This window comes from Hipposideros armiger, unplaced genomic scaffold (genome assembly GCF_001890085.2).
Source record: "Hipposideros armiger isolate ML-2016 unplaced genomic scaffold, ASM189008v1 scaffold_48, whole genome shotgun sequence".
In the NCBI taxonomy this organism is placed as follows: domain Eukaryota; kingdom Metazoa; phylum Chordata; class Mammalia; order Chiroptera; family Hipposideridae; genus Hipposideros; species Hipposideros armiger.
Window position 1 is genome coordinate 3,711,636 of NW_017731398.1, and position 20,527 is coordinate 3,732,162.

At 52.1% G+C, this 20,527-nt stretch overlaps 1 protein-coding gene across 1 annotated transcript in view; it reads left to right on the forward strand.

Annotated features, from left to right (window-relative positions):
* MTHFS (methenyltetrahydrofolate synthetase) overlaps positions 1–18,352 on the forward strand; it is a 139,430-nt gene extending 121,078 nt beyond the window's left edge. The window contains exon 6 of the mRNA XM_019640192.1: positions 18,335–18,352. Coding sequence (XP_019495737.1) covers positions 18,335–18,337 — 3 coding nt within the window. The 3' untranslated portion in view covers positions 18,338–18,352. The remainder of the gene's footprint in view (positions 1–18,334) is intronic.
* Positions 18,353–20,527: the final 2,175 nt, after the last annotated feature.

Sequence of the window (20,527 nt, forward strand, 5' to 3'; positions counted from 1 at the left end):
TTCCATGTGTCAGTTTTTCATGCTGTTCTACGCATCCATTCATGCTGTTCCACGCATCGGTTCATATTGTTCCATGTGTCAGTTTTTCATGCTGTTCCGTCAGTTGGCTGACACCTTCAGATCCACTCACTCTGAGCATCAAGGAGAGCATGAGCCCCCCCGTGTGGCTCTGTTTTTGGACTGTTGCCTCCGGTTCCTATATATTTATATCTCCTTTCCCCACATCTAGTTTACTACTGATATTCTTCAGATCTTGGCTTTTGCTCCTTCTACGCAGGGTAGCCGCTTCTGACCCCCACTGTTATTATACTCACAGCACCCTGCATTCTCTCTCTTCCTCTGCCCCCCCTTTCTCTCTTCCTTCATTTCACAAGTGGATAGTTGTGTGTTCTTTATGTAATTATCCTAAATCAGCTGTCTCCACCAGTGCTCTGTAAACTCCCCAGGAGCCTTCATCACTGAGAGCATGGAACCTGGCATGGCGCAGAGACTCATAAATGTATCTGCGGAGTAAAGGAATGAGTGGGGGAATGGAGAAGGAGCCCCCTTCTCCCAACCACACTTCCGTGGGGACATGCCCAGTCTCGCCATGGGCAGGGCCCTCTGGGTAGCTGAGAGATCTACAAATGTGGCACTTTGCAGGAGAACAGGCACCGAGCCTGGAGTCCTAGGGCCTGGACTTGGGACTTGGGGCTCCCTCTTCCCAGCTGGGTGAGAAACCCAAGCCCTCGGGCCTCCGTCTCCCACCTTGGAGAAGGAAGGCGCTGGACCTGTTCTTCCCCGAGGTCCTGAGGTCCCCCCATTTGGTGGCTCTCTGCCGTTGCTGAGCACCGCCCCTCTCGTTACCGGCAAACCACAGCGGCTGTTGAAAAGGAGCAATGGGGAAATGGAAGTGGAACCCTAAGAGGGCCACCCGTCCCCCTCGGGTAGTCACAGAACACAGGTGATGGGCTGGGCCCCTGACATCCTCAGAGCACCGGGGCCGCTGGGGCGCAGCCAGGCTCCCATCCCAGGAAGGAGGTGCCCACATGGCAAGGGCAGGGAGACAGGTGTGGCCGTGCACCGTGGTCGCCTGGGAAGGGACTGTCCGTGATGTCTCAGATCTGTGCAAGCATGGGGCCATTAGGAGTGCAGGGCTAATGAACTTAATGCAGATAATGGCAGCTTAATGCACACTGAGAGGACAATTAGGAGTGCCAATCCACATGATGGCTCTCCTTCCCGGGGAAGCCTCCACCATGCGGAGGTCTGCTCTGTGCTTTAATAAAGAGAGTTTGTCCTGGAGAGCCAGGGGGCCTCAGAGGCACCAGCCTGCAGCAGCAAGTCCACACCCCTCTCTGCCCACTGCTCTCGCCTAACACACAACCCGGCTTGATGGACACGGAGCTGGCCACCAGCCACGGGGACGAGTCTGCTCCAGCTGGTGAAGATGCCTGTATTCTAACGCAGCGGGCACCTGCCTCAGGGCGCCAGCTCAGGAGGGAGATCACAGGACAGGGAAACTGGATGGGTGACCGAGACCTTCGGGGTGGGGGGGTGGGGGGGCGAGCAGCCTTTGAATGAGGGGTGGGCAAGGTTTGGCCAGGCAAAGAGGAGTGGGGAAAGGGGGACAGAGGAAGAGCGTGAGGAGGCCTGAGTGCCAGGCTGGTGCCACGGAAAACAGGAAGGCGACGCTCCGACAGGAGGCTCTCACAGCAGAACTCCGCCTTACGCCTGCTTGCTGGGCAGAAGGAGGGGTTCAAGGTGAATTCAAGGAGCAGGGACTGGCCATAGTGACCTTCAGCCTCCTTCCCCTCTGAGGTTCCATGGACTTTGGTGGCAGGGTTATTGGGAAGACTTTTAAAAACGTGTGTGGTGCCCTGCCGTGTGCCCAGCACCTGTCACATAGTAGCTGCTCAGCAAACAGTGGCCCCTCAGCCTCCCCTCTGTGCTCAGGAGGGAAGTGCCAGGCCGGGTCCCGGCCGGCTCAGCTGCCGGGATATGAGAATTGCAGACCACGGACAGGCCTCCTCTTCATTATGATGGGTTGGGATGCCAAGTCGTATTTCCCTATGCCAGCGGTTCTCAACCTGTGGGTCGCGACCCCTTTGGGGGTCGAACAACCCTTTCACAGGGGTCTCCTAAGACCATCGGAAAACAAAAAGATATTTACATTACGATTCATAACAGTAGCAAAATGACAGTTACAGAGTAGCAATGAAAATAATTTTATGGTTGGGGGGTCACCACAACATGAGGAACTTGTATTAAGGGGTCACGGCATTAGGAAGGTTGAGAACTGCTGCCCCGTGCTGAAGAGAATGATACTTCGCACGTTGTGACACGTGCCGCCTTCACACATCTCACTTATTTATAGGTCTGGCTAATTAACAGGTGCGAAAAGTCAGCATCTATGCAACGAAAGTGTTCCATCGTTTCAGATGGTTTTCCAAGATTACTGTGCTTGTGAATAATTCTTATCTTTGGGGTTAGATGAGGAGCCCGGCTCCTAACTGGGATTATGGCGTGTCCCATCTGCCATCACATGACCTGGCCACAGTGACATTAGCTGTGCTCGGTCATTTTTAGCTTTGTGATCTTGAGAAAGTCACCAAATCCCTCAGAGACCAGATCTTTAAAAGACAGTGGTTTTCTCCCATCCTGTGAAAGTGTTGTGGAGATGAAGAAAGAATGTGAAAATTTTGGTAAATTGTAAAGTAATGTACAGAGGCTAGCTACTATTATTATTAACATTGTTAATATTATTCTGGCATTTTCAGTAACATATGAAAGCTTATGTGTAGCTCATAGAGTCAGTTTTTCATTTCCAGGAAGTTATGGCCACTTTGGCTAAAAGACACTGGAAACTCTTAGGTCTCAATTATAGCCAAGCAACAGCTATTAAGTGGGTTTTAAAAAACACAAACTGAAAAGGGTGAAATTAGTTCATTTCTTGGTTCATTGAATTGATTGATTCACCCTCCAAAGCTAGACTAGACAACTTTTTTTCCCCCCATAAATGTTTCTGTTTCAGGGTGGGGGTGGGAGTTTGGGGTCACGGTGGGTGGAGGGCCATGCTGTGCGGCCTTCTGACACCAACCCATGGGCCAGACGGCGCGAGGCAGTGAGGAGCCAATGCCGGACTGATGGCCGAGGAAGCGTTCCTCACAGCCGTGCTCTCCCCGCACCCAGCCCCCTAGAGCTCACAGTCGCCTCATGCTCCAGTCACACACACACACACGCACACACACACACACACAGACACTCACACACACACACACACACACACACACACACACACACACACACACATCCCTCCCAGGCACTGCCAGCCATTTTTGCTCTGCTTAGAGCCCTGACGGGCCTCCCCTCTACCCGGAAACAAGCGTAGTGAGTTCACCCTCAGTGTCTGTAGGCTGGAGGGCAAGGATGGAGTTGCAGAGTCCCCTGGACAGAGTCCCTCGCCCTTCACTGTAGTCGCCCAGAGCCCAGGGCCGCACCCTTCACCCCTCGATTTGCAGCATACACCTGGTCACAGCTCGGGCTGTGCAGAAGCAGAGTCTGAAATGAAGTCTGGGCTGCAGGCTGTTTACTGGGGGTTAACAGCTGTGGGAGAAAGGGCGGGGACACGACTGGTAGGTGGACAAGGTGGCAGTAGCATGAGCTCAGCAAGCCCAGGTCAAGCCGAGGGGCTGTGGACTGAGCACGCCCATTGGAGTTGCCTCCATGGTGGGGAGTGGCCAGGCCTGTATGCTCAGCAGGACAAGGAGGAAAACCCAAGGCAGCGATGGCAGAGGCATCTGCCGCGTGCCCTCCCCGTGGTTGGCAGGGGCCTGGGCAGCGCCTCTCCGTGCCCACCGTTCTGGTCCAGTCTCATGCTGCTGGGGCCACTGCTCAGCACTCATTCAGGGCAGCTCACCCAGGACTCTGGTGGCCTGTCTTCTGCAGGAACAGAGGTGGAAGCCAGCGCCGGTCAGGGAGGCGGTGAGCTCTAAGCTGGTTTGACACGAACAGGGCTCAGGGGCACCTCTGCTTGTAAATAAGTTAGAAAGCTGAAATTCCTCACCACTCCCGGGGCTTGCCAATGACACTGTTTCTGCTCCTCGATGTCTGTGTGTGTGCAAACACTACCCAGTGAAAAGAAGCCAAGTAAACAAGCTCGCAGATGCTCCGGAGACCAGCCTGCCGTCGCCATGGCTGTCCTGTACATCTGAAAACCACACTTCCAGAGCTTTTGATCTCATATTATTAGCGGAGCTATCAAGTGTAATTAGCATCCCCTCAAAAGCACATCGGCCTTCTCATCCCTGAAGAGAGGCTGTTTAATTGATTTGGGCGCACTGAGAGCCAAGCGGTAGAAGCACAAGGAAGAGAGGCCACAAGAGTGGCCCGAAGCAGTGGGACCTTCTTCAGTTTAAGGGCACCCGTGCTCTTTGATATTCATAATGAAGACCCCGAACGTGTAGAGACCATTACTGAGGCCTTTACGAGGCCCTTGAAATGGGTGAGCTCATTTCATCCTCAAAACAGCCCTCGCATGGGAGACGCTGTTTCCCACGCTTTCCCAAGAGAGGAAGCTGTGACTTCGGTTATTTGTTCAAGGTCATGGCATCAGTAAGTAAAAAATCGGGGATCCCACCAGGTCTGCCTAATTCCAAAGCCCAGCAATCCCCACTGTGTCCAGCAGCCTGCCTCAAGGTCAAAGCCCAGACACCTTACCTAGACATGCGGCTGGCACAAGTTACTTAACTCTTTGGGGCCCGCTTCTCCAAAGTATAAATTGGAATAACGGACTCTGTCATGTCACACCCTCATGTGGGGGCTATGAAAATGAAAAATGGGGCGATAGATGGAGAGGCATTTTGGAAAGCTGTAAGCCTGCATTGTAAGTATAAAGATGCATTTTTATTTCCTGAGCCCAGGGACCCACGTTTCTCTCCACTTCCTGTAAGTCTATAAGCATCGCCAAGGCTTTCCAATGTGTTTCTTTTCTTATTGTTTCTTGCACTCAGCTACATGGCATGAAGCCGTTAAGTCTGAGTTCCTGGACACACTTCCAGACCTAAACCCGAGAAGCGATTACTCAGCAGCAGGGGACCAGGCTGTCCGAACGCCCGCGGAGGCAGCAGCTGTGCCCTGCTCTCCTCCACCTGCTGCCCCCACACACACACACCTCCCCGGTGGCGTGGGCAGCCGTCCTGGGGCAGTCCTGGGATGCAGGACTTTCCGCTTTAAAATCAGGACAGTCCCAAGCCAACTGCCACTGGACTTTGTACACCAGTCAGGACAAGTTGTTCACCCTTAACCCCGGGCCTGAAGATCACCCTGCTGGGGGTGCTGGCAGCTCTACCGGGAGGCCGTCCGCCTTTGCAGCCGGCACCCAGGGGCGCCTCGCCCACATGGCACGGTGACGTGGCCACTGGAAGTGAGGGCTCCAGCTGTCAGAGGTGGGGCCTGGGAGCCCAGAGCATAGAACATCATTGCTTCACGGGACAGGGAAGCCCTGGGCTTACAATGAAGGAAGGCAGACAAAAGTTGCCAGAGGAATTTTAAATGTAACTGAGAGTTGGGGAGGGGACATCGAGAGGTAAATTCCAAGAACAGAACCACAAAAGGGACTAACTGTTGAGTTCAGAAGATAATTCTGAGACTATAACAGGGCTGGAAAGTGGAAGGAGGTATTGCTTCAACCTTAGTTACCAAATCAGGGGGTCTGCGAGGGGCAGAGTCAAGGTTGAAGGGGTAACATAAGAATTAATTGCAAGAGAGTTGTCTAAGGGTCCATCATACTCTGTTTCCAGCAGAACCAGCTCCTTACACCAGTTTGTCAGCCTCAGCACATTGGTATTTGGGGGCTGGGTAATTCTTTGTTGTGGGGCCGTCTTGTAAATTGCAGGATGTTTAACAGCTTTCCCGGCCTCCACCCACGAGATGCCAATTGTGACAACCAAAATGTCTCCAGACATTGCCAAACGTCTCCTGGGGGCAAAGTCACCCCCGGCTGAGAATCACCGTCTTAGATAGATTGTGGCCACCTTCCAGCTTTCAAACGCCAAGCTGCTCTGGGTATATCATTTCCGGTTCTGAAGAGTGGGGTGGGACCTGGGCAGCCTCGTGGAAAATCTCCTCCATAAAAGTTAATGATTGGGGCTTTCTGGCTTCTGTGCTGCGCTGAGATAATTAAGGAATGGTGTGGTGGGCACCGCTGTGGTGTTTCCCGCTGTGAAGACGTGCCAGGCGGACCTGCTTTATTTACCTCTGAAAGTCCCTGGTGAGGTTTTTCCAGAGAGCATATGGCTCCTCTCCCGGAGGGAGCATGTGCCTCAGAACCAGGGTGCAGGCGGCGTTGGCAGAACCGCAGCTGCCTGGCTCACGTTATGTGACCACGCGCGGGGCTAACACCGCAGGCAGCTTCCTCCTTGGGGTTCAGGCTGGACTCTGCTTGCTTTCGGCCTTCAGCCTGCTTTCTTGGTTGCATCTCCTCAGACCACATGGATGGGCAAAGATTAGATGTCTGTAACAGGATATTGCCAAACAGAAGGAAAAGACATAACCTGGGGCGAGCGGGACCTCATAGCTGAGGTCTCCCTCTTCTCATCAAAACCTGTACAAAAGTCAGCAAGAAACCCTAGCGCATCAAGGAGCCGACAAACAGGGACTGTCCCCACCTGTCCCTCTTCTGCTCTTGCCATCACGGTCAATCACTGCTGATTTCCATCCATCCGTCTCCGCAGAGACCTCGTACCCTGCCTCCAGGGACCCCTAACAATAACAAAGGTGGTCAGGGCACCATCCCCGAGCTCCCCTGCCCCCTGGGAGGTCACCCTCACATGAACGTCGTGTGTGGGCTCCATGCCTCTCCACTGGGATTCAGCCCGTTACGTCCTATGCCCAGCAGATCTTCCGTTTGACAACACACCCTGTGCTGGCTGAGCTTCTTCCGTTGTCCCACGGCCCCATTGTCACGGGCATGTCCTGGAATCACCTCCTGGAACCATGTCTGCACTCACACCCTCAGTGTAAGGTCTGTTTTTGAGGAAACCCAAACGAACACATGGGCCGCATGCCACAGGTAAGGACCTGGGGTTTACTCGCTCCAAGGCTGTGTCTACACCTAGACGCACACTCAATGTCAAGTGCACTGCTGGCGTGCAACCCATGTTCAAAGACCAAATTCATGGGGAGGCACTCTCACTGGCCACGGGGGAAATTTCGTTTCTTCAGGTTTCATGTGAGAGGGAGGCCCGGTTTCCCAGCGCTACAGCAAACATAAGCTATATCGATCTGTGCATTCTCGTGTGCGCTGGCCTTATTTATTTACACATGTTTAACGCGCCCATTCATTTTCTCCTGGTGTGCGATTCTTGCTGCTGCAGTGAAGGCTGATGAAATGGAGCTGAACTTACCCTCTCTTGGGGGGACACAAACAGCAAGGTTGACTCTGGGTTGAATCTTTATCTAGATGCCTTCTTTAAAAAAATGGTTTATTGATTTTCAGTTTTTTCTTCAATGCATATATGTATGTTTTTTCTTCTAAAACTGTGATCATAGGCTATCTCCTATTTTTATTTCTTTGTCCTGGGCATTTCCCATCTACAATTTTTATTACAGTTTGTTTTATGTAAGGTGGGCGATCCAACGATTCGGTGTTTATGTAGCTTGTGATGTGACTGCCACACTGAGTCCGACACCCCTCAGACACCGTGCACACTTCTCATGACATCACCGACAATATTCCCTTTGACCTTTTCCACCCACCCCCACCCCTCCCCTCAGGCAACCACCAGTTTGATCTCTGCTTCTATGAACCTGTTTTTGTTTTGTTATCGGAAATAAGTCACACAGAGAAAGGTAACTACCGCATGGCTTCACTTACATGTGGAATCTAGATCCTTTAAAAAAAAAAATGTACTTGAACTTAACGCCAGAACCTTCTACTTCTATCTTAGCGATTTGAGGTCATTTTTAAAGCTTTGGGTAACATTTATTAACTCTATTCGCCTTCATTAGTTAAGGAGAAAACCTAATTGTACACTCTTGGCAGCACACAAGAGTTAAGGTCCTTCAGTGAGTGACTTCCGGCCGAAGCCCAGGAGAGGCCTCCATTTACCCACCTCACTCAGCTTCCTATCACTGACAGATGCGGTTGGAGTTCTTCAAACAACCGTAATATTTGCTAATTAGTTTCTAATTTAAAAATGCATGCTTGCCCTACGTGTAACCTAGATCTTTGCTGAGAAGGCTGAGCCTTAGAGAAAGGTGGTGCAGGCCCCTTTTCCTCTGTCTGTGGGAATTCCAGTGCCCGCCTCAGAGTTCTGAGAGTTCCCGGGGGCATCGGTTCTCGGTCATGCCTGCCTCAAGTTTCCTGCTTTTCTGAACTTTTGTTCTGTGCTTCTTACCCCCACCGTGGCTGGTCTCTTCCTGCTCTGCACAGACTCAGATATGAAATTCGTCTCCTCGCCTGGCCTCTAGTAAAACTCACACAAAGCACATCGTCAGATGCTCAGGAAGTGAGAGCCAGCTAGTGCTGCAGGGAAGCCAGCACATTTACAGGGAGGATGGGGACATGCCTGTCCTTTGGCAGCTCCGCCCTGGGAGCTTGCACTGGCCACTCGTCTCCCTGAGTCCTGGGCTCCTGTCCCTGCTTCTTTGTCAGACCTGGACGTTGCCCCTTTACTCTTACGAAAGGTTGTGTTATATTATCGAGTCCCTCTGGCCCAGGCCCCCTCCCTGCAGGAGGACGACACAGCCTACCCTGCTGAGCTCAGGACTGGCTGTGTGACATGCTGTGGCCCATGACGTGTGACTGCTGGCAGTGCGGGTCACATCTAAGCAAAAGATCTCAGGGACAGGCCGTGCGCTATTGATTCCACTGTTCCTTGTTGACACCAAAAACTCAGACTTCTGCTCCAACTGGTCCACCCCAGGGAGCCAGCCTGTGGCCCTGGAACCGAGTTCTGTCCTTCCATATGGGAGCCACAGGCATGACCTTGGCAGACAAGCCGCCATGTCAGACACGGGCTGGACACCTCAGCTATCACCAGATAATGAACATATCGCCCTGAATGCTGCCAGCAAAATGTTCCATAAGAAGGAACATCTTTCAAGGTCAGTCTGTGTCTTCAGTGGCTCATGCTCAGACTTCAGCCATGAGGCTCCCGACGAATTTGAAAGTGTACCGTTTTGCTCTGTGTTGGGACACACGCGTACCTTACTATGAATACTTCAGTTGTCTCTGGGTCTAAGTAATCCCGGTTCCCCTCCGCTTTCCTGCCTTTGAGGCACTCAGAACGCTCATGGCCCCGAGAATGGTCTGCTACCCAGTCTGCAGGCTTGGCCAGAAGAGCTGGTGTCTTATGGGATGGGGTCAGTTTTGAAAGTACCAGGCTGATGTGTTTTTCATCGGTCTCACCCGTATGTGAAGTTCCCTGGCAGCCATTGCACCACCAATGCTCTAGGAGAGGGGAGGACGTGTGCCTCCTGAGGAAGTACAGGTATAGGGGACACTCCATCAGACTGGAAGAGGACGTGGAAGCCCACCCCTTCTGGCCTCGAGAGAGTTGCAGGAGGAAGGAAGCCGTCAGAGGCAGGCGAGCAGGTGGGGAGAGAGGTGTGTCCTGACTGTGTCTCCCAGCTGAGGCTCCACAGCCTTCCTTAGCTCTTGGGGGGTGGGGGTGGGAGGAAGACAGTGTCCAGTGTCTCCTGGTGCCCCTAGCAGATCGCAGAGGCTGGCGGTGTTGGCGGGAGGTTCCCTCAGCACGAGGCGGGCATCGCTCACTGTGGAGAGAGGCGCTGTAGCAGATTGTCCCGGCCAAGAGCTAGCTTAGCACCACAGCTCGGCCCAGACAGGGTTGGGTTGGAATCGCGACAGCAGGACTTCTGAGCTCAGACTGGACCAAGAGGGCAGCCGTCAGCCTCTGATGCCAGCAGGCACCTGTCAGTCAGCTATGCCGTCCTGGAGACAGAAGAGCCTGCTGCAGGAGAGGGTGGCGCTGCGTCCTGGCTGCTCAGAGACAGTTAGCGTCACATTAGATTCATAATGGCCCATTCATCCCCTCCACTTGTCACCGGTGTCTGCCGGAGAATTGGAGTTCTTAATCCCCCGCGCTCTAAGTGAATATGTATTGAACTGTTTTGACAGCTTGGAAATTTTGCTGCAGATTCTTGATGACTTCCATGTCAGGATCAATTTGCAGCCTTGTTTTTTCAGCTGATTAGGTCCCATCCAATTTTCTTGAGCCAGGGTTTCAGAGGACCTGGCTTCTTCCATCGCAACCACAGAAGTGGTGGAGGGTGGAGACCATCCCCGCAGGCTGGGTGTGAGGTCTGACCTCCAGAACCACTGAAGCCAGTGGGAGCCCTCTTATTTTTGCTCAAGAAACAGTGAGCTCTCTAACTGAAAAAAATTACATAATGCAGCCTCAGTCCAGAGATGACGTGAGAAGTCAGTGAGGACACGCTCGTACATAAAGCTTCTAGCTGGAGGGTGCGTCAGGATACAGGACAAAGGATAAGAGTGTCGGTAGGACGGACACATGCCAGCCCTACCATTAACTGTCTGTAGGACCTTGCGCCAGCTCCTTACACGTCTCTGATTTTCCTCGTCAGTAACATGGGGTAACGGTAATAGAAAGCTTACAGAGTAGCTGTGGAGATGAGATGAGATGTTATGAGTGACAGCTCTTTGCCCAGTGCTGGGGCCATTGTAAGCATTCACTGCCTGATAACTTTGTAGCAAAGGCGTAGCAAAGAGCATTTCTCTTCCTTCCGCTTCCCTTTCCTCCTCTTCTTTGCTCTCTGTCTCAGCCAGAGAAGCGACAGCGCTCACTATCCACCTTGTAAAAATCCAGTCGTCAAAGTTAAAAAAAAGTACAAAGAAACTGGTGAAGTTAATTTAACATTGGGTTTGGCATGAAGCAATAGGGAGAGCACAGGATCCTTGGAAAGTGTAATCACGGTAACGCTATCCGGGGAGGTGCATTACATGTTTCTGCTGCTACGTCTCCCCAGGGCGATGTGTGTTACAGGAACCGCACACCTCATTTCGGACGGGCCACGTGTCAGCCCCAGTTAGCCACCGGAGGCCAGAGGCTGGGGTATTTCCCAGCACAACTCCAGATGCAAGGGACCTTTTGACCTCCCTGGAATCTCCCACTTGTCCCATCTGGTCCCCCAGCCTCCTCCCTGCCCCCCAGGTCCTCCTGCCTGCCGCCCTAGGAGACCCCCACATCTGAGCCAGCCTGAGGTCAGAGGACGTGGCATCAAGCCAGTGTCTCCAGAGTCAGCCTCAAGTGACCAGGCTCTGACCACTGGGATCTAGCACTGCCACCCCTTCCCCGTCACACCACCTTCCAAGCTTCCCTTACACCCAACCAGGCCCAGGACTGCGTGGCCTCACCGTGAGTTCAGCTCTCCGATGCTTCTCCTGTCACCCCTCAGACAGGCTCAGTCACTGCCCCGAAGTGCCCTCCAAACTTCTGCTCGGAGGCCACCCCCTCCTCCCGCTGGGGAGAACTTGGCTTGACTGCCTGTTACGGACTACATTGCGTTCCCCAAAACTCATGTTCACTTCCTAATCCCCAGTATCTTAGAGTGTGTGACAGTACTTGGTCATTAAGGTAGAATGAGGCCATTAGCGGGGGCCCTAACCCCACCTGACTGATTGTCCTTGTAAGAGAAGCAGATTAGGACACACAGGGAGAGACACTGGGGCACACACACACACACACACAGAAGCCCAGGTGAGGACAGGACAGGCGCCGTCTACAAACTACAGACAGAGGTGTAGGGAGAAACCAAACCTGCCGACACCTTGATCTTGGGTTTCTAGCCTCCAGGCTGTACATTCTATCTTATTTAAGCCTCATAATCGTTCATGTTCGCTATAGCCACCTGCACTGACCCATACATTGCCTGCCTTTCTTGAGCCAGACCCTGGCTCTGTGCCCCACGGGAAAACCATTTCAGGTGGCAGCCACCTGTCTTCCTGGCCAGGACCAGCCTCAGATCCTGATGCACTCACCGTTTTGCTTGGCTGAGAAACACGCTGCTTACCCCCGGTCAGTTTGTCCTGGGAACAGGGCAACCTGCTCATCCCACTCCCTCAGTGCCAGGTAAGCGGGGCCAGCACCTGCTTAATAAGCAAAGCTTTGTCTCAGGGCCTCCTTCTGAAGAAGCCAACCGAAGGCAGCAATGTAGAGTCTGAGCTTTCGCTCCCAGTGGCAGATGTTTCCTCAGCAATCAAAGTGCTTTCAGTGCAGCCTTCACGTGGGAGAGGGACCAGCGAGGGGCCGGGCAGGAAGAGCACACTCAGGTGTCAATCACACACGTGAAGGCCTCGCAAAGGTGGGGCATCCCCAGGGCATGGCCGAGTCCAGAGCACTTCACAGGAGTGGGCGCGTGAGGAGAAGCTGAAAGTCACTGCAGTTAGGACGGTGGGGATGACAGCAAGAGCCGAGGCAAAGAAAACGTCCCCAACAAACGGGGACATTTGAGTAGGAGGCTGGTAGAGGAAAGAACAGGGTGTAAAGTAATGTCCAGTTTGGAGAAACCATTCAGTGCATATTTGTTGGGTGAATGAATGAATGCACAGCATGGCAGAGGGGCTAATGACGACATAGCCGGGTGGTTTCAACCTCAGAGGGAACGGAGGGCTTGCGTGAGGCTGGAGCAGGAAGTCCGCAGACTCAGCCCTGGGCCTGAGAGGACGAAGGCTGTTGAGTTACAGAAATACTCACCACATGGAGGTTTAATGTTAAAATAGAGTCAACGCTGAACTCCAAAGAGGCCAATGGGTTTCGAAACTAACAGCCACTGGGCCGGCCAAGTGGCGTGTGTTGCCTAGGAGTTGGCTTTGGACGACAGCTCTGAGCAGCAGAGTCCCAGTTCAGATCCCACATGAGGGCCAGTGACGCTGCGCCCTCTACAGCTAAGATGGTGAACAACAGCTCCACCTGGAGCTGGGCTGCCATGAGTTGCTGGCGACGGTGTAGGCTGTAGTGGCAGCCCCACTTTCGTGAGCCGCGGTGAGCGGCTGTCCAATGGCCAGCGACCGATCTGCCTCATCAGGGAAGAGCACAATGACAATACCAACATGGGCCAGTAAAACGACGTCCTCCACAACTAGACTGAAGAACAAAAGGACAGCAACTTGTCTGTTCCCCTTCCCCGATTCCCCAACACTGTTCTCCTCCCCTCAATTCCCCAATAAAATCTTTAAAAAAAAAAAAAACTAACAGCCACTGACTCTTCAAAGTGACGACACAAGTAATCCGTTGATGGGGCAAAGTCAAGTTCATTCCCTCTTGTGGTAAAATTAATAAATGCGCCTGGTGGAGCCGTAAGAGTGGCTCATGGTGGGAGGTCACAGTGGATATTTAGAAGAGTTTGGGAGTGGTTAGGAGAGGATCTTCCGATGCAGGGATGAAAGAGTTGAGGCTGGTGGACACTGCAAGGTCCAGCCAGCCTTGACGGGCAAACGGCCATTTGGAAAGAGGGCAGTTTTGCCCGTTACTTGAGTGTGTCTATCGTCATGACGTGTGGTCTGATTTCCCCATTGTCCTGAGAATGGATCTAGTTGAGGAACAATCTGTCGTTCAGATAAATGAACTTGTAGGCAGTTCCCAAAAGACATGACAAAGGCGTTTGTGATTTGACCTTTTGGGGTGAAGGTGATCTGAGGTAATAAAGCCGTGTTAACATAAGCAGTGTTAGTCCTGATCCTAGAGCGTGTGTGGTTGCTGCAAGTTCTTCTCAAAACCCTGCTCCCGCCCCGTCAGCACAGGCCTCGTGTGTGAGCCGTGCAGCCTCGTGTGCTCCCGCCGAGCCAGGACCTTCCAACCCATGGACCTGTGCCCGGGAGACCAGCAGGTGGGAAAGGTAATCAGGACCGTATTTACTTATCTGAATAGAGTTTGGGGATGAGGGGCTTGGCCTATGGAACCACAGCGTTGGGGACAGGCTGGATCCTTCACAGTTTATGAATGACCTCGATCATGAAATGTCAAGAGCGCCCCAGGGGCCTGTGGTCACCTCAGAGCCCTAAGGACAGAGGTCACGGGTTCTCCCATCAGAGTCCTGTCTGCCTGTGGGTGGGGTGGTCATCGCATAGTGGGAGTGAGGAGTAAAACAGAGCAGAGGGAACTGGAAAGCCAGGCTTGGCTTTGGGTGTCACCTGCTGCCATGGCCTGGGGGATACCGTGGCAGGAAACGTCTGAAGATGTTGCTGGCTGGTGGTCTGTCTCCTAAGTCATGTCTCTCCAGGAGCCTGGGGGCCTCAGCACAGCGATCAGTGGGTTCTGGTGAGCACAGCTTGACCTCCCCTTTCCGCCCCATGGACGCTGGGGTGGGGTGAGGGAGTGGAAAGTTTACAGTCTACCTGAGGAGGCTTCCTGTGTGTTTGGGGGGTGGGGTGGTCAGGGTCTTAGGACAGGTGACAAGGGACACAGGGAAGAGAGCAGCATCTCACGGCAGCGAGGACACACAAGTGGGGACAATGGCATTAAGAGAGTGGTGAAGGATAAGAGGGATACAGGGTAGCCTAGAGGGAGAAATTGAGCTACAAACTTTCCAAGAGAATCAGCCTCAGCCATGCCCTGGAATGCAGGGCAGAAGCAGTGTAGCTGGGAGGTGGGAGCCCTGGCCAAGGAATGCAGCGTCTGGAATGGCTGCAGCCCCAGGCCGCGCTGGAGGGGGTCAGCGGCAGCCCCCTACCTGCCCTCCCCCCACACAGACACACACATACCCTGTGCTGTGATCTCTCCCCTGGATTCTGGCATGTGCTGGGTTATTACCCATCATGTCCCTGCTGTTGTGAATTCTCTCCTTTCCATCTTTTTATGAGCATTTTAATGGGAAGTTAGGGGGAGCATGCGTCAGGCTGCGTCTAAAGACGGGTGATTGTAAGGAGTGGTCCCTCAGGGGGCTGAGCTGTACCGAGCGAGCAGGCCTGTGGTGCCACAGAGCCCGGGGACACAGCAGGCCTGCTTCTGGCTGGCAGAGTCCCACACAGAGTCGGAGGGAGGAGGAGACGGGCAGTGAGATGGGGGCACAGAGAGAGCCTGGCTGGTCTGTTAAAGGTTGCACCTCCAGTGAGAATGCACCCACCTTCACGAGATGGCTGGCATCCGGTCCCTACAGCCAGGGCTGGCTTCGTGCCCTCAGAAGGACCCCGCATGAGGCTCACTGTTCCACTGCTGCCATCCTGAAATTCATAGTAATTGTTTAACATGGTGCCCCAAATTCTCATTTGGCACCGGGCCTCGCAAATTATGCAGCCAGTCCTGCGTACGATGGCTCGTGTGCAAGCATGTCGGAAAAACCCAGTACGCCTGCGTCTTTCTCCTTTACTGATCATATAGAACACCTCAGTCTGACACTTCTGGTCACGAACTGCGTGGCTTGCCCCCCAGACCGCAAGCACTTCTGTGACACCAGCTGGGTGTCCTACGATTGAACTCCATTCCGACAGTGTCTACCCAGAGAGAGCATCAGGTCCCACCGGTTAAGGGCTCAGTCCCACAAGACTACCCCCCCTGAACTTCAGATGCCAGATGTACATCCAGGTTGTCACCTGTGCTTCTCACTGATCAGCTACACATAACGTGCTTCTCGGGTTCCATTAATGTGCTAGAGCGGGTCACAGAGCTCAGACTTCCTATTTACTGGTTTATTAGAGGACATGATAAAGGATGCAGGTGAGCATCCAGGTGAGAGAGACGCGTGGGACAAGGTACAGGGGAGCGACACGCCACCCTCCCAGCACCTCCACGCGCTCACCAACCCAGAAGCTCTCTGAACTTTCTGGATTTGTATGGAGGCTTCCTCTGTTAACTCCACTCCCATCCCTTCTCTCCTCTGGAGAATGGAGGTGGGGGGGTGGCGGGGGCAGTGCTGAAAACTCCAAGCTTCTACTCTTAGCCTGGTCTTTCTGATGACGGCCCCCACCCAGGCATCCACGTAGTGTCACCTCATGAGAACAAAAGATGCTCCTCGTGCTCTTGTACGAGGGTTTGAGAGCTCTGTGCCAGGAATGGAGACAAAGACCAAATACGTACATACTTCTTTTAATAAACCCCAGTATCACAAGGAAACGTTTGTGTGTGGTTAATGCTGCTTTGCACACTTCTACACGCCTGCCCGCCAAGCGCTGAGTTTGTGAGACTGTGTACTCACCCCTTATGTGGACAGATACAGACAGGATTGCTCTGGGAGCTTCCGTGGCTAAGGTCCCCCCAGACCCAGGACAGGGAAATGAACAGAGAATTCCCTCTTGGCAGGCTCCCGGGAGCTCTGTGACATCCAGATGGCTCCTGTTGGCCTTTCTGCTGTAACAGCTTTCACACACATAGCAATTAATTTAAAACATGTTAGTGCATAAATATTAAGAGACTATAACAGAGAATCCACCTCAGCTAGTAATTGTTTGTTTTCTTCTATTTCCTTTCCACCCCATGTCCAGATACGTAAATGAATCTTACATACTTTGTAAGCAGAGCACAGGGGCAATGTTACACGCGCTCTCGTTCCTTTTTCTCCTCCTAGGTCTGTACGATAAGCCTTCTCCACACCGCAGTATTGTTCTTATAGTTCCTATTTTTAATGACGACGTCCTCTCACCTTGAAAGGATCTTGCGTGATTAATTTTAAATTGATCCCTTGGAGGACATGCCTTTTCATTGATTATTTTAACAAACTTTGAAGTGCCAGCTCTGTGTCATACCTCCCTCCGGATTTCTGATTCAGGAAAAGCCAAGTGCTTTAATGGCTGTAAGTGCATGTTGTCAAGTCGTTTCCAGCTTATAACCCATCTAGCGAATGTACAATTGCTGTTTCGCTGGAACCTTGGCAAAATTGGGTATTACCATTTAAAAAAAAAAGCTTCCTCCAATTTAATAGATATAAAATGGCAGAGATTTATTTTTAATTTGCATGTGGTCCTCTGAAAGTCCTTTCCTCGAGTCTCAGTAACTGCTTCTTTTAGTCCTGACACTTCATTTTTTTTTTAAAGATTTTATTGGGGAGTTGGGGGGAGGGGAACAGTGTTGGGGAATCGGGGAAGGGGAACAGACAGGTAGACAAATTGCTGTTTTTGTTCTTCAGTCTAGTTGTGGAGGGCGTCGCTTCACTGGCCCATGTTGGTATCATCATTGCGCTCTTCCGGGGGTGGGGGGGGCAATCGGTTGTCACTCCTTGATCGGCCCCTCACAGTGGCTACCAGCCACTCACGTAGCTCACAGCAGCCCGCTGCAGCCTACGCTGTCACCAGCGACTCACAGCAGCCCAGCTCCAGGTCGAGCTGTTGTTCACCATCTTAGCTGTAGAGAACGCAGGGTCACTGGCCCTCAATGTGGGATCTGAACCGCAGCCCTGCTGCTCAGAGCTGGTGCTCTCAAGTGAGCTCTTAACCAGCTGAGCCACTTGGCCGGCCCCTGACACTTCATTTTACATGAGGCTTTCTTTCTCCCCCCCGCCCCTATGGAGTTAAAAGACATAATTCTCTACTGTGTATCTCAGTCGAGGCCAGATAAGAGTAACAGGTGTCTCCGTTTTTTCCTGTTCAGTCACAAATTCCCCGCAGAAGCAGAGCCCCACCCACTCCCCTCAGGCAGACACATGACCCAAGTGAGCCAATCACATCCCAGTCCTTGAACAGATGGTCCAGTAGGTAGGCATATGGCTTACAGGAGGCCACTAACAGTCCTTCCCTGAGATTTTTCAGATTTGAGCTGGGAGAGGAGAAACCCCTTTCCTCCTGTATCCCTGGGTCTACAAGGACGCGAATTTGGGGCTTCTACCTGCCTGGCTGTTCCCCTCTTCCTTCTCCATCCACAGTCAGCAAGAGAGAGATTCAGGCTGGCGGGTGGTGAGAGAAGCAGAGGGAGAATGAGAGGAATGCGTCCTATCAGCGTTCACTCATCAGTGCCTGCGACCCCCCAGGGCAGCTCCCAGACACCCTTTCCCACGCTCTTCCTACATTTTAAACACATGGGTGAAAAAAAAAATCCATGTTTTGTCTTTGCTCAGTACAGTTTTCTTCACTTGCCGGTAAGAGTTGATATGTATTCAGTCATGTGACCTTTCCCTGCATCTGATGAGGTTGGTTAGTTGATCTGAGACTATGTGGATGACATTCTGTAATTACAAAAATTCAAATTGAATGGCTTGGTGCATGAAGTCACACATTTGACTCCATGCATTACGGCCAGCAAGGCAAATTCTAAACACGACTCTTGGATAACAGAAGCTCCATCCTCCCATCCATGCCATCAACGACTGAGATGATTTCTTAGAGTCATAAAGTGTGGAGCTGGAAGTGATTACTAAGCCCCAATTTTGTTCCCTTTTGTTTTACCAGTAAGGTAGATCTGGCACAGCCTCTGAGTGGAGGAGCGGGGTCTGGACCGCGTGGGATGAAATCGGTCCCTGGACAATGGAGACACTAACTGTCGGATGACAAACTCGCGGGCCAGCAACCCCGGGTGAGATGCCTTTATTATCTGTGTAGTTCTCGCGTCAGCAAGGAGCATTTGTGCTGGGAGATATATTTAAGTAGCGGACGCGTCGGTTTCATATAAATAGCTCACACACACCTTTGGCACCGGCCTCCTTTCCCATCCTTTCCACTCCTGCCCTCACTCGTTATCAGAAGTGTGAGTGGCAGCAGCCAGGCGTGCACGGCTTCTTTCTCCCTCCAGGGCAGTAGGAGGTGGGGGGCTTGGCCCACTCCCAGCCCCACATTTAGGGGCTCTGGGCCCCGCTCGCTCCTCAGCACCTCTGGCTTTCCCCCTGCGGGAGAGTTAGCACCCCAGGGTGAGGTTCCCACGTAGAACAAGTGTGCAGTGAGATCAAAATCTCCTTGGAGAGCAGAGCCCCTTGTGCCCAGGAATCCTTCCCTTCTCTGAGGCTACACCTCCCTTTGCTAGGAGGCGGGTCTGCAGGAGAGGCCCTGAGGCAGGGGTTGGGTTGGGGAGACTGGCCAGGAGGTACCCAGACAAGCAGTTCCTTTGGGTCGTTTGTCTCTGACTTGACTTTAACCCCAGGCCGGCTCACTGGATGAAAGGTGGGCATGAGACTAAGAGGGCGTTGTGGACCTCAGGACGCAAGAGCTCAGGGGCAAAGACCTTGAGGGTGTCATGCAGAGAAGGGCCTTGTCCTCCTCCCAGCCCCACTTGACTGTCCACTGTTGTTTTTCAATGGACTTTTGAAATGAGAGGGCTTGAGGAGACCCACCTGTATGTACTATAGGGGAGGAATGCTGTTAAGAATATAAAACGTTATTAAAAATATTACTGGGGGCCGGCCGAGTGGCGCGTTGGTTGAGAGCTGGCTTGGGACGCCAGAGGGCCCCAGTTCGGATCCCACATATGAGGGCCAGTGACACTGCCCTTTGCAACTAAGATGCTCGACCAGGAGCTGGGCTGCCATGAATCGCCGGCGACGGCATAGGCTGCAGCCCCTGTTGCAGTGGGTTGTCATGGGCTACTGTGTGTAGCCAGCAGCCAGCGTGAGCGGCCAGCTGAGCGGCCATCCAGATGCCGGCGACTGATCTGCCTCGCCCAGGAAGAGCGCAATGATGGTGCCAACTTGGGCCAGTGAAGCAACGTCCTCCACAACTAGACTGAAGAACAAAAGGACAGCAACTTGTCTGTTCCCCTTCCCCCAATTCCCCAATAAAAATCTTAAAAAAAAAAATTACTGGGACATGGAAATAATTGGAATACGGATGGCAGATTGGGTAAAATTATAGCCTTGATATAAATTTCTTGAATTTAATATCAGTACTGTGGTTACCTAAAAGAATATCCTTATTTGGGGGGAACAGTGCACCAAAATATTAAGGGAAAGGGACCCTGGCAAAATACGTTTGCAAATAAATATTAGGAGAAAATTTAGTACGCCCAAAAGCCAATGAGAAAAACCCCCACAAATAACCCATTGGAAAATTATCATATAATACGCAGTAAATAACAGAAGAACAAACATGAAAAGATACCCAACTCTCTAGTAATGAAAGAAATACAAATGAAAACAATGAGATTTTACCCAGGGACTGGCAAAACCAAAAGAGTTTGGAAAAACACAGTGTTGACACTTACACTGGAAATGGTGGAAGTCTAAAATAACAGCCGCTTTTGAAGAGCAGCTCACCTGTGGCCCACGTGTGCACAAAGAGGCAGGTATAAAAACGTTCATCGTGGTTCAAAGGGAAAACTTGAAACACGGATGGAAACGCCAGCCATTCCACTGAGTGGAAAACAAGTTGTAGAACGAAACTATCTGTGCACTTAAAAAGTCAATAATAATACATATGCCTCTAGAAAACACAGTTTTCATGGCTCTTTCAATCTATATCTAAAGTTATGTGAAAGCAAGGAAACCGATGGGAAAGGACGTGAACCAAACAGGAACTGAGGATGGAGGGAAGATGAGAGCTGCTCAGACAGACGTCAGCTTTATCAGCAGTGTTTCATTTTTTGAACACGGAAATGTATTCCTGTATTGCTCGTGCAGTTAAGGGTTCCATGTGTAATTAAGAATTTCATATATA